The sequence below is a fragment of the Microchirus variegatus genome (genome assembly GCF_963457635.1).
Source record: "Microchirus variegatus genome assembly, chromosome: 10".
NCBI lineage: Eukaryota > Metazoa > Chordata > Actinopteri > Pleuronectiformes > Soleidae > Microchirus > Microchirus variegatus.
The window spans coordinates 7,924,930-7,939,987 of NC_139811.1; the positions used below are offsets into that span (position 1 = coordinate 7,924,930).

The window sequence follows — 15,058 nt, forward strand, 5'->3', positions numbered from 1 at the left end:
TATGTGTTCTATTGTATTCTAAAACTTTGTTTTCTCTTTGTGGTCCTTATTTTGGCTGTCTTTAATTTTTAATTTTTAATTTTAAAATGATGTGTTTCATTGTACAATTTACCCAATATTGTATTTTTTTAGTACTTTGTAAACAACCACAGTTAATGGTTATTTGGTTTTCCTCAGTTTTTTCAGTGTATTCAGCGTCTTATGAACGTTTCCATATAAAATATTTAAGAGCAAAACCTAGTCTTCATTCATTCAGTCTTCTCAAAATAAAACACTTATTTTCTGTGAATTAATCTTAATCCCACATAACACTTTGAGAAGAATTGTATCTTAATATAAACTGTTATTGATCCTTTAACTTTTCTTACCAAAATAAAAGTACTAATCTTGTGTCTCCTTTGCAGATGATTTGATACGAAGTGTTCCCATTACAAAAAATAATATATTATATGATGGCAGTTAACGTTATGTCAGGTGGAATAAAAACTGGAACCTTCACTCTCAGTTTAATGGGATTAACAGGATAAATATGCCATTTTTCTTTTTTTCTTTAAGGTGAAATAAGTGAAATAAATATGTACAAGCACACATCTATTTGTGGATAATGATAACAAATGTGATTTTAATAAGAAAAGTGTTCTTATGAATATCTGTTTTATGAATGTCAATACAATTCCTATGTTGATATTGATTAAATTGGCACACAGTTCATCTAATCTGAATTCTCACTGAGATGTTAGATGTATGTTTTTTGTGCTTTAACTATTTATTGATTTATTCAACACTATGTGCATTCACATTCTGATGTATAATACCTAATGTTACATCTCATTTCAACATAGTAGAACTTCATGGTTGTTGCAATGCTGTATTTCCTCCAACTCTCTGTTACCCAACACGACTTGTTTTATGGTACTTTACTCTCTTTGTGAGAACAAAAGCAGTGGCGTCAAGATGTCAGATCATCCTCTGTGTGTAAGTTGTAAAAAAAAAAAAAGAAGAAAAAAAAAGCATATAATAACAATTGCAGTGCAATAACTGATTCTCCAAAAGTAATAAAAAAAACAACTTATTGCTGATGCCTTTGAGGTTAGAATAAGAACAAACAGTGGTCCAGGTAATAGATTTAGTTTAATACACGACAGTAGTCTTAGTCTGTCACAGTTTCCTGTAAAACATGTTTTCAAGGGATAGTTGCATGTTAAAAAAAAAAAAAAAGAAAAAAAAGTCCTACATCACCAATGATGTAAAGATGAAGTTATTTAAATCTCAGCTTAAAGCTTCTCTTAATACGCAAGCATACAGAGTCTGCTTTGACTGGGAATTTTGACGTAATCCATCATCGTTTTCAATTATATATATATATTTATACTGTATATACACAGTATGACAGCAATATAATACATCACCTATGTTACAAAAATGTTGCTGGAGCAGTGTCCTCTCGTTTAACAGCAGGAGTTTAACTTTATAAAAAAAAGTGCAAATGTTTGCATTCTACACACAGACAAACCCTCACCACGACGACGACGTCAAGTAAAAACCTCTCACTTCTTCATCTCGGTTAAGAAACAGATTTGATCCACGGTAAATAGCAGTATACACACATAGGTTCTTATAAATACTGGTTTCCAATTTCCCCCATATCATCAAATGTGCCATTCGACCAAAAAACACAGTTTCTCCGACGGTGCAGGAGCCCTGCCGTGAGTCGCGTTAGTGTGGCAGGTTTTCACTGTTTTTTTTTTTAGGACGTGGAGTGGTTGGCGTCCTGTAACGACGCCCTCAGTGACGGCAGACGATCCGCTGCTTTCGCTCTTTCTGCCAAGAACCTGTCGAACTCTGCAGAGGAAGACGAGACGGCGAATGTCAACAAAATGAAAACCGTGCAAAGATTCAAACACCGGTGGGACTTTATCCAAGTTCCATTTAGTGTCAGTTAAAGGGGAAAATAACTTTAAGAAGATTGTCTTCATTATGTTTATGGAATAGCAAACAGATCTTGTAGCGTTTCTAGTGAACAACAGTCTTTTTAAGGCCAGAAATGATAAATTAAAAGACTTATCTAATGTTATTCTCTTACACATGAAGTATTCTGTATATATCCTAAGAGTTATGAGGAGTCAGCACTTTTTAAAACACATTTTTGTGTTGAATAGGTGCAGAAATACATGCTGTACTCAAGTGAAGTCTTGAGTACAGCATGTGGCACTAGAAGCCCAGCACTGAAGCCTCTAGCTCCATCTACTGGTCAAATTTGAAAGCTACTAAAAGAAGATGGATGAAGTGAACGATTGATTTCTTAATGTAGTGAATGAAGTTAAAAACGTCACATTAAGACAAACTAAATTAGAATGATAATAAACTACACACAGAGTCAAACCCTCAGATGCTGCAGAAGCACTTTAATTAATCCTATTTGACCATATTTTGTAACAGTGCTGAGTTAAAGGCTCTTTATATAAAAGGAAGTAAAAAGCTCACCTTCACTGGTCACACCATCTGAGTCCTCAAAGTCATCGTACTGCATCACAAACAAAAGACATGTGTTTGTTTATATACATATTATACATATATAGTCATTCAAATTCTCACTATTCACCATTAGTCACTGTTATGAATGTTACTTTAAATGTGGAGTGATCTGATTGTACTTAAACAGAATTTTGACACTTCACACTATGTACAGTATTATGGGCTTTGTGTCAACGCCACTGGTTATATGTTGAGTGATTCTCTTAAATGACTGCGAGAAAAGCAAATGTGATCACCTGATCAATACGTTACAATTCAGCATCATAGAGCTAGAAGTGTCCAAACACCGGGAAGCTCAGTGTAATTCAGACATAACCACAACATTACATGGATGCAAACATGTCATCGATACTTAAGTCATTTATGTGTTTGTCTATGAAGCTCTACAGTCACAATCACCTAACTGACGGATTCATCTGTTGATCATTTTCTCATTTAATAGATTAGTTGTTTGGGCCATAAAATGTCAGAAAACCCTGAAAAATGTTGATCCGTGACGATGTTTTTAAAATGTCTCGTTTTGTCCACAAACCAAAATTATTCAGTTTGAATGATTTCTTTGTTGTTAAATGGAGCCAAGAAATAAGAGAAAATATTCACATTGAAGAAGCTAAAAAAAAAAATCACAGAGCCTCTTTTAATTCAACAAGAAAAACACTAATTAATCAAATACCAAAGTAGTAATCAATGCACTGCAAAACGTGATATTCAAAAAAGTAAAATAAAGCCTAATTTCTGGGACATAACTCTTATGTGTTGCTTTGAAAAGTAAATTATAATAAGATATTACAGCTTATTTTGAGCTTTAATGACCAGTAACAATGTTTTGTGTTGAATACAGAAGTAAAATTCACAATCAAGTTGTGTGTGTGCACTTATATAGGAAATTATAAGGTATAAATAAGTTTTTAAACTCAGGTTAATCAAGGAAAATACTAATTTTATGTCAACATTTCTAACATGACAGACTTTCTTACATTTGGTCTAGTTTTTGCTCAATTTGTCCTTGTTTTAAAGACCATTACAGTCTGATGTGGTTTTATTCAAGTCAAGCAACGCCAGCTCAGCCCCATTGGCAGAATATTCGTCTTAATACAAGGAAATTTAAATCAACAGATAAATTATTACCTCATCATCCAACTCGAGCCATTTCTCAATGTCATCCATGACGTTGGACTGGCTGATAGGAATCTGAAAGAGGAAGCAGTGATGAGTCAATGCAGTGATATATATGAACTACTGGAGCATTTAAACATGAAATAATGGAAGATGTAAACAAAGCAACCAAACCCAAAATAATAATAATGACAACCACATGTTGGGAAGCAGAGCAGTGAACACTGAGTGAGGAGGACGACAGGTATGACAATAATGCAGCGAATCAGGGCCGTCCAAACCAAACTGTGTCATGCTCTGTTCTGGGCGTAGGCACAGAATGAAAATCAATCAAAACGTTTTTTTTTGTTTTTTTTATGTCTTCACCACATACAAAAACATGCAAAACCAACGTAGATTAATCTCAATTAGTGAACCACTGATCCAAACAAAGGCAGTCCCAAACCACAGCGAAAGTAAATTACAAACCCGTCCGACCAAATGAACTGACAGAGGGAGGAGATGGAAGGAGAGGTGAAGCTCCAGGACACACACACTATAAACACACACACACACACACACACTACAACACACACCCACCATTCCCCTCTTAATCATCCAATCTAACTTTGGCGAGGAGCTGCGGGTGGAGGCCGGGCTGTCGTCCTTCATTCACAGACAGAGGGTTTATTTAAAGGAGGAAAACACAGTAACAGACACATTTAATAAACTGTGAAACCTCAGTACATTTGAGACTCACTGACAGCAGCACTTCTCCCTCAGTTTTTTATGTATATATTATACAGTATATATATTTAAATAGTGTACTTACATGAGCCAAAACACTTTGAATGCGTAGAAATCGGTATTTATATTTAACGTAACAGACATCGTTCATTTTGGCTGCCTTCAAAAGTGTATTGAGATCACGTATGCAGGGGTGATTCTAGAGTCTGTAGGGGCCCTAAGCAAAAATTCCCAGGGGGCCCTTCCAATCATCACCATTATGTTATCAATAATGTGACACCAACCATTTTTTTTAAATGAATGAAATAACAAGGAAAAACCTTGTAATTAAAAAGTATGTGAAAATATAAATTAAAAGAACAATAAAATACTGTAAATTGCTTTTTAAAAACTATATAAACTTAGTAAAAAAAATACATTACACTGTAAAGAACCCACATTATAAAACAATATAAATATATAAAACAATAAAATACTGTAAATAACTGAAAAAAAACATATATAAACTGAGTAAAAAAGATATGCATTACACTGTAAATAATCCTCTTCAGTTTCCAACTTGCAGAACGATAACTTCACACAGGTTAAAGTGAGGTGGGGCCCCTTTAGGGAGGTTTCCTACTGAGATGTCATTGCAAATCGTCCATTGTTGTTTAAGGGGGACGGGGAGGCGGCTGGTCACTGCACATTTCAGTAAAAACAGCCCTCAGGCTCCGAGTGTCGGGAGGCCCCCTATCGGCTTGGGGGCCCAAAGCAGTTGCCTGCCTTGCCTGTTCACAAGCTGCGCCTCTGCACGTATGTAGTCATTTACGATTGGGAAACGATCACGGAGGCTGCGCAGAACTCTGACGTGCCAGAACAGGTAACCACAATTACAGCGTACACATAAATCCACACACGATCTCCTACGGCGAGCACATACACTGCATGTATGTGGACGTCTCACCACTACAACCTGGCACTGTAATAAAGACATATTCACGTGTATGTACAAAGACTTTATATGGAGTTGGTCCCTTGTTTGCAGCGATAACAGCTTCCACACGTCTTGGAAGACTTTCCTCAGTGTTTCTATGTGAATTAGGGCATTAATGAGGAGGAGAAGTAACAAGAAGGAACACTGGTTCGGGTCAGTCAAGTTCTACCAGACGAAATTCATCAAACCATGTCTTTATAGTCCTTTATAGTCATGTTGGAATAGAAAATGAGACACACATTTGGAAGCATAGTATTGTCCAAAAATCTTGTGGTTTGCTGAAGTGTTAAAGATTGTCCTTCAGGAGATAAGGAGCCTAGTGCATGATATCATGTGAAACCGGTTAAACCACGTGCAGACTGAACACAATGAATACACGAATGCTCACCGTTCCAATGGTGTGTAGTAGTCTGTTGTCCTGAGCTTGAGCTTGGCAGTCCACCGTGTCACTCTTCTCACTGAAACAGCAGGTTTGTGCATTGTTTAAAAAGGTGGCGTATTTATTACATGAAGTCATAAAGAGATTAAGAAACCATGATGGCTTCAGTGATAACAATGGTGCAATATATTCCCAATTAAAACTCGGATTATGTTCTGGTTTCATTCAAGATGTCAGTCGATGTTACTGAACCTAAAAATCCTCAGCACACCTCTGAAAAATATCTCAACCAGAGGAGAAGCAAAACGAGGGTCTGCAGTGGAGATGTGGACGACATGGACGTTTTTTTATTTTTATCTAAATTGTTATTGACTAAATCTGACCTGTTACTCGGCCAGATCTTTCACTTTTAACACAATACTTTAAACTTACTTTAAAAGATTAAAAAAACAGCACCAATTTTACCATATTTAACTATTATCCACTACCTTTTCACTATGTTTTTCAAATATCCAAGTATTTCTAATACCTTTCCACTCTGCTCTTGTTTGTGTCCTATATTTTTTTTTAAAGTTGAGCTTTATATCACAATATAGTTTATAGTTTCTCTGCACCTTGGCGACTGCTGAGTTGAGGTGTTTATCCTCTGTGACATAGTCTCGTCTGATTCACTCGTACCTGCAAGAGAATAATTAGACATTTACATTTGCATTATGTGCGGCACGTGAACTTCAATCCAAAAAATTAGAGCTGTCGTACTCACTAAGTTTCGCTAACTGACTCGACAAACTGTCGCTCGTCGCCGACGCAACTCCTGACTCGGTGGTTAGATCGAGGTCGGCCAGGTTGACGTACGTGTGGCTCTAAAAAAACAGAACGATAATTATGTACAAACACAGCAGTGAATAATGCCATTAAATGATGATGAATTCTGACAATAATCATTACCTTATGTGTGTCATCTTGGCCATTTGTTAAGTGTCTTTCAAAGCTGTAAATGGCACAACAGCCCAGTTAGGAAGAATGATACATTAATATACGACTATTATATAAACTACCGTTCAAATGTTTGGGCTCACCTATGCAATGTTTTGGTGTTTTCAATTAAAAGTCACAATTTTATTAATCAAAAGAGTTGCAAAATGAATAGAAAATATAGTCAAGACATTGACAAGATTAGAAATAATGATTTTTATTCCAAATAAATGTGTTTGGAATAATGTTTTCAGCTGTGCCAACATCATTGCACAAGGGTTTTCAAGGGTTTTCTAATCATCCAATAACCTTCTAACGCCATTAGCAAACACAACGTACCATTAGAACACTGGAAATGGGCCTCTATACACCTATGTACATATTCCATTAAAAACCAGATGTTTGCAGCTAGAACAGTCGTTTACCACATTAACAATGTATAGAGTGTGTTTCTGATTCATTTAATGTTATATTCATTGAAAAAAAGTGCTTTTCCTTCAAAAGTAAGGCCATTTCTAAATGAGCCCAGACTTTAGAACGGTAGCGTGCAGCACAATAACGTGGCTAACCTGTGGTAGAGAATGAAGGTGCTGTTCATCTCGTCGTTGGTCTCCAGTAACTCTTCGATCAGCTTCTCCTCGCTGAGTTTGGGCACCATCTTTACGATCCTGTCCTGCATTTCCTTACACACTGTGTACAACTGCTAATGACACAATCACACAAATAATGTGTGGGTGGGGGTTGAAGGGACAGATGGAGCGCAGAAATGTATATGGCACCAGATCAGGTAGAGGAAAGACACACGGTTTGTCAGCATGAGAAGATTTTCGTGTGGCAGACAAGAGCGCAGAACAACTTTGTTGTTGTTTTTCTTTCTTTTGTTTTACCTCCAGCAGCTCCATGTCGGCCTGTTTCACCGTGACAGGATCCAGCTGACTCATCATGTCCGACATCATGGTCAGGTTACTGCGCACCACTCCCAGCTCCGTCTTCAGCATTTTAACCTGGAATGTCAATGGTTTTCACTGAACAAACACAGCCAGAATAATAACTCCCAAAGGTAAACATTGATCTCTCTTAAGTGTTTGTGTAACAGGTCAGGAATCAATTGTGCACAACGAAAGAGGGGTTTTGACCCGAGTTAATGTGAAAATAGCATTTGCAATGACGAGGCATACAGTGAAAATGAGAGATTCAAATTAAGGACGTCCCGATCTTTTTACTAAATAACAATGAAAAACCACCGTACTCTCATATGACTCCACTTAGATCTATTCATGAGTGGATGAGATGACAAAGCCTTTCACCCATGGCTTCACAACTCAGCTAATTGACCGAATCACACCGTCAACATCATCTAAAAACACCACCGAAGTGGAAAAAAAAACAATCTATCCAACAATATATATTTACATTTATCAAATATGGACAACATGCTAAAATTAATCACTCATCCAGTCATGAATAAATCAAAATAAAGTCAAATCAGAGTATTTTCCAGCGCCTATGTGTCTGTGCTGGGGATCGCCTTCTTGTTTCTTATTCTCTGATCTTTTTAATATCAAGTATCTGTCGATACGGAGTCCAAATCCCACACATTCTGCACAGTCCATCTATTACAGAAATAGAAAACAACATTCCTGACTGAAATGTAGGGAGAAAACAGAACAGACTCCTGCTGTGAGGCTGCAGGCAAAGCTGGAAAAGAAATGGAGGGCAGGATTGCAGCTAAGCCAGTACTAGTAGTGTTGTCGTTGTAAACAACATTCACCTGCTTGTGTATGTGTGCACCAGACAGAGAGAACAGAGTATACCCAAGCAGAATAGGACTAATTATATCAAATACACATAAAGGCGTTGAATGTGGAAAGCTCTGCAGCTGGAGTATAAAGATCAGAAAGAGCCTCCCTAGTTGAAAAACATCCCAGTGAAACGCAGCAGGGCACCATCACCTGACAGGGAGTGAAGGCGTTTGCTCCCTCCAGGATCTTTCTTAGTTCTGAGGTCTGGGGTGAGATAAGTGGAAGTTTGGAAGGAAGCAGCACAGCAGGCAGAGTAGTGACAGCGGGCCCGTTCTTAGGCAACGTCTGGGAGGCAGAAGAAGAAGCACAGAAACCACCCCAAAAAGAGAAAGAAGCAGAAGGTGAGCACCAAGCACAGTGGCTATCAGGAGTGAGAAAGGTTGTGTTTGCACCTGTTTGGGGGCCTGCACGGATAAATAACCGTCCAGCTCCGTCATGGGGAACTCGAGCCCTTTCCTCCGCAGGTCTTCATACACCGACACCACGCCCGTCAGGTCGGGCGAGCTGCGGAATGCGTCAGCCCACGCCTTAAAAAACCAGAAACCCACAAATTACACACACACAGCACGAACAAAGCCATTTGTGAGTACACAACAATAGCCCGTGTCTTCCCTTACTTGTATGATACCGAGCATGCGGTCGTGCAAGATGAGCGGAGGGTTGTTCCGGGGGATGATCGCCCGCAGCAGAACCCCTTCGACAAAGTCCCGCGACGTCACCAGAATGTGAAACCTGTAGCCGCAGTTCTTCACGCAGGTCTCCAGAACCTGACACCAGAGGAAAACAACACATCAAACCACGTCCGACGTCGCATTATACCAGAACATGACGGCATCCGTAAACAACAACAAAAACTCACACTGAGGACCAGCATGACCTCCTTGAAGTTCTTATTGCCCACTATCCGTTTCTTGATGGCTCTGATGGCGTCTTTGGGTCTGTAATCACAGCAGTTTCACTGGTCAGAGAGCTGTGAACGTCTTAGAAGATCCAGACGGATACAACACACAGATGCATACACACCCGTCCTCTGAGCTGTTGACCATGTCACAGATGTCCATGTTCATGGCCCAGTCTTCTGACGGAAGGCTGGCGCTGCTCGCAGACTCTACCGCGAATAAAAACACATAATATTTGACTTACTTACTACACTACACAATATTTCATGAAGAATGAAAAAGAAGATACAATTAAAAGTAGTAACTAATTCAGATTAAATTTGATGTGTTCCACAGGGTTCAATCCTGGGCCCATTTTCCATGATGCATGAGTTAATTTTTCCCTCTCTCCTGTGAGGAACTGAGGTTAGAAATGGACTTCAACCCCAGCCCATGGCCAAGTGGAAAGGGAACTTGGCTTGTAAATAGAGGGTTGCTGTTCGAGTACCCTCCACATCAAAGTACCCAACCCAACCTAATTCTTTAAAGGTTTCTAGTAGAGAAGGTATTCTATGTGTCTTATATAAGTATTAGAGCTGCAACTAACGATTATTTTCGTAATCGATTAATCCGTCGATTATTTTCTCGATGAATCGTTTGGTCCATAAAATGTCAGAAAATGTTAAAAAACGTTGATCAGTGTTTGTCAAAGCTGAAAATGATGATGTTCTCGAAAGCCTTGTTTTGTCCACAAACCAAAATGATTCAGTTTGAATGATTTCTTTGTTATGTGGAGCAAAGAAACCAAGAAAATATTCACATTTAAGAAGCTAAAACAATCAGAAATCTTGCATTAATAATAAAAAAAAGCTTCAAACCGATTATCGATTATCAAAATAGTTGGCGATTAATTTAGTAATTAATCGTTTCAGCTCTAATAAGTATAATTTTGATCCAAACAGGACCTGATTTTGGTCATTTGCTATGAGCTTTCTTCGCGGTTACACGGTGGAACTCGTCGCTGGCACTGTTCACATCACAGCAAGAAGGTTGCTAGTTTGTATCCCGATCCAGGAGTGTGGAGTTTTTTCTCCCACAAGTCCAAAAACCTGCAGGGGTTAACTGGACACGTCTAGATTGACCGTGGGTGTGGGTGGTTGTTGGCTGGGGATTGGCTCCAGCTCCAGCTCCAGCTCCCCCTGTGACCCTCTCGTGGAGGGATAGAGCAGTAGACAATGAATGAAAGGATGAATGGCTTTCTTAGCAGCGAGAGCTGGATCCAATCCCGGCTGACCTACGGCAAAAGACGGGGGTCACACCCTGGAACACGTCGTCAGGCCGTCGCAGCAGGGCCAACTAACTCACAGAGACAAACAACCACTCGTTCTCAATGTCGAGCGTCCACTTTAGCTAATCTGCATGTTTTTGGGACAGTGGGAGGAAACTGGACAACAAGGAGAAAGATCCTCAATCAAACCAGGATTGGATTGCTGTGAGGTGACAATGCTAGCTGGTGCCCAACCGTGCTGCCCATGTTAAATATTACAACATATATTAAAGGTGTCATATGTAAGAATGTGGCAAAAAACAGTTACTACATTCAAATTCAAAATACCAAGGTCTTTTAGGTTTCTTTTTCTGATTTAACTGGCAACCCGTGGTTGCCCTGGAGCAGAGACTCTACTGACTGCAATGATTGGTAGATGGCGGTAGGTGGCGCCACATGCCACAAAACATGATTTCAAAACATAAACATGATTTGCTGTCTGCAAAATATTTCTTTTAATGCAAATATTTTGTCTGTACTGTTGTTGTTGGTGAGTTCAGTTTGTTATATGAACATTATTCCTGAGTCTCTGTGACATATTAGGAGGATTTTATGGCCAGTTGCTTTCGATTTATTACATAATGCACCTTTAATAGGCATAAATGGATTTTAGTGGGAAAAAGTCTTAGTTTATATGAGTTATGATAGTGTTATGACGGAATAGACACAATCATCATCATCCTTAGGCCACAGCAGCCAGATATAAATGAAGATGTGGGTCAGGAGGATGTGGGCCACCCCTGGCCCCGCCCATTTATTAGCAGGTTCAACAGACACGTAATAATGAACCAATAAGAGGAGCATCTGCGCCACTTAAGTCCCGCCCCTGTCACGTCATTGTAGCGAGGACGCGTCAATCAAACAATAAATAAGCCGCAGCTCTTCTTCTGTCAGCCGTAACACAATTAACGCGAATTCACGACGTGAAACGTGTTTCATTTAAACGCGTGTAATAATACACGGTGTACGAACACGTTATATAACAGACTGGAGTCATTTAATGCACAAATAGTGTGTGTGTGTGTGTGTGTGTGTGTGTGTGTGTGTGTCCGTCCCCGCTGTCGGTATAACGTCTACACAGACGCAGCCTTCGCTACATTGTCGCTCACCAATGCGCTGTCCCACCGGCGTGTTGAACGGATTCCCCCATAAAAACTCCATGGTGACAGACACGGTGAAGGACCAGCTATTTGGGCCAACGTCCTCCGGGCCGAACTGAGCCGAGCTGAGCCGAGCCGTGCGACAACAAACCCCGCTGTCTCCTGCGGAGGCTCTTTCTCCTCCTCCTGCTCCTCCTTCTCCTTCTCCTGCTGCTGCTGCTGCTCTCAGTGCAAAGCGGCACCCGAGTGAAACTGCGTCATTCTTTAAAGTGAAAGCTGCCCGCAGTTACCGTGTGGATGTGTGTGTGTGTGTGTGTGTGCAGTCAAACCAAGCACCGGTTCACTGCGCCCCCTACTGACACTGTTCATGTCTGCACCCTAAAATCCAGTGACGTGCACAGACATTTGGAAGAGGAGGGGTGAAAATTAAAAGGGCACCTACTACACACTGGTGGGACAGGTGCCACGAGTATATCATTCCCCACATTCTCATATATATACATGTATATATATATATACAGGGACATCCTGTTTGACATCATGTGTTTGTGCTTTTTGAATTAGTTGTGAATATTTCGATTTTAAAGGTGCCATATGTAAGAATGTGGCCAAAAACTGTTACTACATTCAAATTCAATAAAAAAAAATACCGAGGTCTTTTAGGTTTCGTTTTTCTGACGTAACTGGCAACCCGTGGTTGCTCGGCAGCTGAGACTCTACTGACTGCAATGATTGTTGGACGGCGGTAGGTGGCGCCACATGCCAAAACATGATTTCAAAACATAAACATGTTTTTGCAGTCTGCAAAATATATTTTTTAATACAAATATTTAACACATCATCAACTCCCATATTCCCACTGATGAAAAATCCAGGTCAGGTAATATTCCAGCATAGAAACACACACACACACACACACACACACACACACACACACACACACACACACACACACACACACACACACACACACACACACATTCTTGTACTTGCTGCATGAGGACCGGGTAAAAGAGCTGACAAAGTGAGGACCAGCATTTCCACTTTATAAATCAACACAATTACAAATAACTACTTATATATAAAATTTGACCCAAAATGTTTGGTCCAAAATTTGAAAAAAAAAAAAAACCCAAAATTTGACAAAAACGTCATATTATACTGTCATCCAAAATTTGAAAAAAAATTTGACCCAAAATTTTGGGTTAAAATTAATGCAAAATTTTTGGTCCAAAATTTGAAAAAAAAATTGGACCCAAAATGTTTAATCCAAAATTTTAAAAAAAAAATGACGCAAAAATTTTTGGTCCAACATTTGAAAAAAAAAAATTGACCCAAAATGTTTGGTCCAAAATTTGAAAAAAAATTTGACCCAAAATATTTGGTCAAAAATGTGAAAAAAAAAATTGACGCACAATTTTTGGTCAAAATTTTGAAAAAAAATTGACGCACAATTTTTGGTCCAAAATTTGAAAAAAAAAATTGGACCCAAAATGTTTGGTCCAAAATGTGACAAAAAATGTGACGCAAAATGTTTGGTCCAAAATTTGACAAAAAAAGTCATACTATATACTATGTCGTCCAAAATTTGATTTTTTTTTTTTTTGGACAAACAATATAGCATGTTATAGCAACCTAAGGAAGTGATTTCAATGAAAACAAAGTGAGGACCGACCAAAATGTCCTCACTCCGTACACACACACACACACACCCCCCCCCCACACACACACACACACACACACACACACACACACACATGCATTTCCTCTAACTGCTTATATTCAGCCCCACCTTTGTTTAGATCAGTTCTGCTCATTATACCAATATATATACTGTATATACGATAATGATATATTTTAATTAGAATCAGTAAAACACTGCTTTTTATTTTATGATTTGATTTAATATAGGATGTTTCTGACTGGGTGTGTTAGTTTATGCCTTGAGAGTAAACATGTTAACTACATACTACTATAAACTATGAGTGTTTACTCCCCTCCAGTGGCCACAATCAAGAACTGCTTATGTGTGACTCATTATTTGATATAACAGTACAAATCACCACTTATATATATATATATATATATATAATAACTGCAAATATTATAATAAAATAGACAAAGGATAATCATCTGTTTTTCCTCCATAAGTCTTTACCTCACAGTTGTACTTTTTTTAATACATATTCTCAGCCATGTGTGAAGGATGCACATCCTGTTTTAAGAAAAGAAAAAGGTTCAGGGTTTTCCCCCCGTCAACTTCCTGATGCGACAGCCATTGCCACAATAAGACTATTTGATTCACAGCCATCTCAAAGATCGCCCTCCTTCACTTCCTCTCTCATCATTCTGCCCTGTTTCCCAGCTGCTGACATCTTCCCACACTGTGATCTTTCATTTACTTTCCCCTCGGGGTAAATGTCACACACAATTTCCTGGGGGAAACAAAAATGTAAACTGCTGGAGGACAGAAAAGAAACAGTGAGTGATAGAGAGAGGGGAAGAAAAACAAAAGAAAGGACAGTTTAATTGGTGCCTGATATCTCCTCACGGACCCATTGTCTCTGCCAGTGTTGCATACTGTACAAGAACAAGCTGCTTTATCACATATAGTGGCCAATTAGAGCGTGGGCTGGCGGTTACTTGTCCATATTCACAGTGTGCAGCTTCCCTGATTAGTCTTCTCTGGGCTGTAAATGAAAGACTGTGTGTAGGGCTGTGTATCTGCAGCCGGCTGTGACGGCCTTTATCAACTGCTGTGTGAATAGAAGAGAAAACACGCCTGTGTGTACAACACTGTTAGAAATGTTCCTGTAAAAAATACAGCAAAGAACTGGCAGCTGGGTTGCCATTATGTTACTGTAAAATTAACATCTTTTTACTTCATTAAAACTATTTGCAAAGTGCATCAGGGCAGATGGATAATTTCCTGAATTTCAAAAATTCATTAAAATTATTCCTTAAGAGGTTTGCAAATATTTTCAATGCATCCTTTTTCAGGGCGATGCCGACTATTATGATGGTAAATTTCAACTTATTCTGAGAAACTTTTTGTTTTTGTAAAGAAAGTCAGTTCACTGTCAAAGTGCATCAGGGCAGATGGATCATTTCCTGAATTTCAAAAATTCATAAAAAAATTTCCTTAAGAGGTTTGCAAATATTTTTTACGGATCCTTGTTCAGGGCGATGCCGACTATTATGATGGTAAATTTTAACTTATTCCGAGAAACTTTTTGTTTTTGTA

General features: G+C 38.9%; 1 protein-coding gene across 4 annotated transcripts; it reads right to left on the reverse strand.

Moving 5' to 3' along the window:
* Positions 1–1,153: 1,153 nt before the first annotated feature.
* tom1 (target of myb1 membrane trafficking protein) lies at positions 1,154–12,015 on the reverse strand. 4 transcript variants are annotated; one of them, XM_083896128.1, is made up of 16 exons: positions 11,824–12,015; positions 9,533–9,617; positions 9,369–9,447; positions 9,127–9,276; positions 8,902–9,036; positions 8,660–8,794; positions 7,595–7,711; positions 7,277–7,410; positions 6,681–6,723; positions 6,496–6,595; positions 6,347–6,410; positions 5,742–5,811; positions 4,231–4,296; positions 3,664–3,726; positions 2,485–2,524; positions 1,154–1,842 (listed from the first exon to the last, which is right to left on the reverse strand). In XM_083896128.1, the coding sequence occupies exons 1-16, from the start codon at positions 11,873–11,875 to the stop codon at positions 1,748–1,750; spliced, it is 1,428 nt and encodes a 475-aa protein (XP_083752254.1). In that variant the 5' UTR covers positions 11,876–12,015; the 3' UTR covers positions 1,154–1,747. The 4 variants fall into 4 exon arrangements, with proteins under 4 accessions (XP_083752254.1, XP_083752257.1, XP_083752255.1 ...); XM_083896131.1 differs by lacking the exon at positions 8,660–8,794; XM_083896129.1 differs by lacking the exon at positions 4,231–4,296.
* Between the last annotated feature and the right edge of the window lie 3,043 nt (positions 12,016–15,058).

Bases quoted from the DNA above. Each gene is read 5' to 3' on its own strand.
- tom1 (XM_083896128.1), bottom strand. From the start codon at position 11,875: ATGGAGTTTTTATGGGGGAATCCGTTCAACACGCCGGTGGGACAGCGC. The intron at 4,297-5,741 runs GTGAGCATTCGT...CTGTGAATGAAG, and splicing joins TACTACACACCATTGGAACG to GACGACAGCCCGGCCTCCAC. The intron at 2,525-3,663 runs GTAATAATTTAT...TTTGTGATGCAG, and splicing joins GGCTCGAGTTGGATGATGAG to TACGATGACTTTGAGGACTC.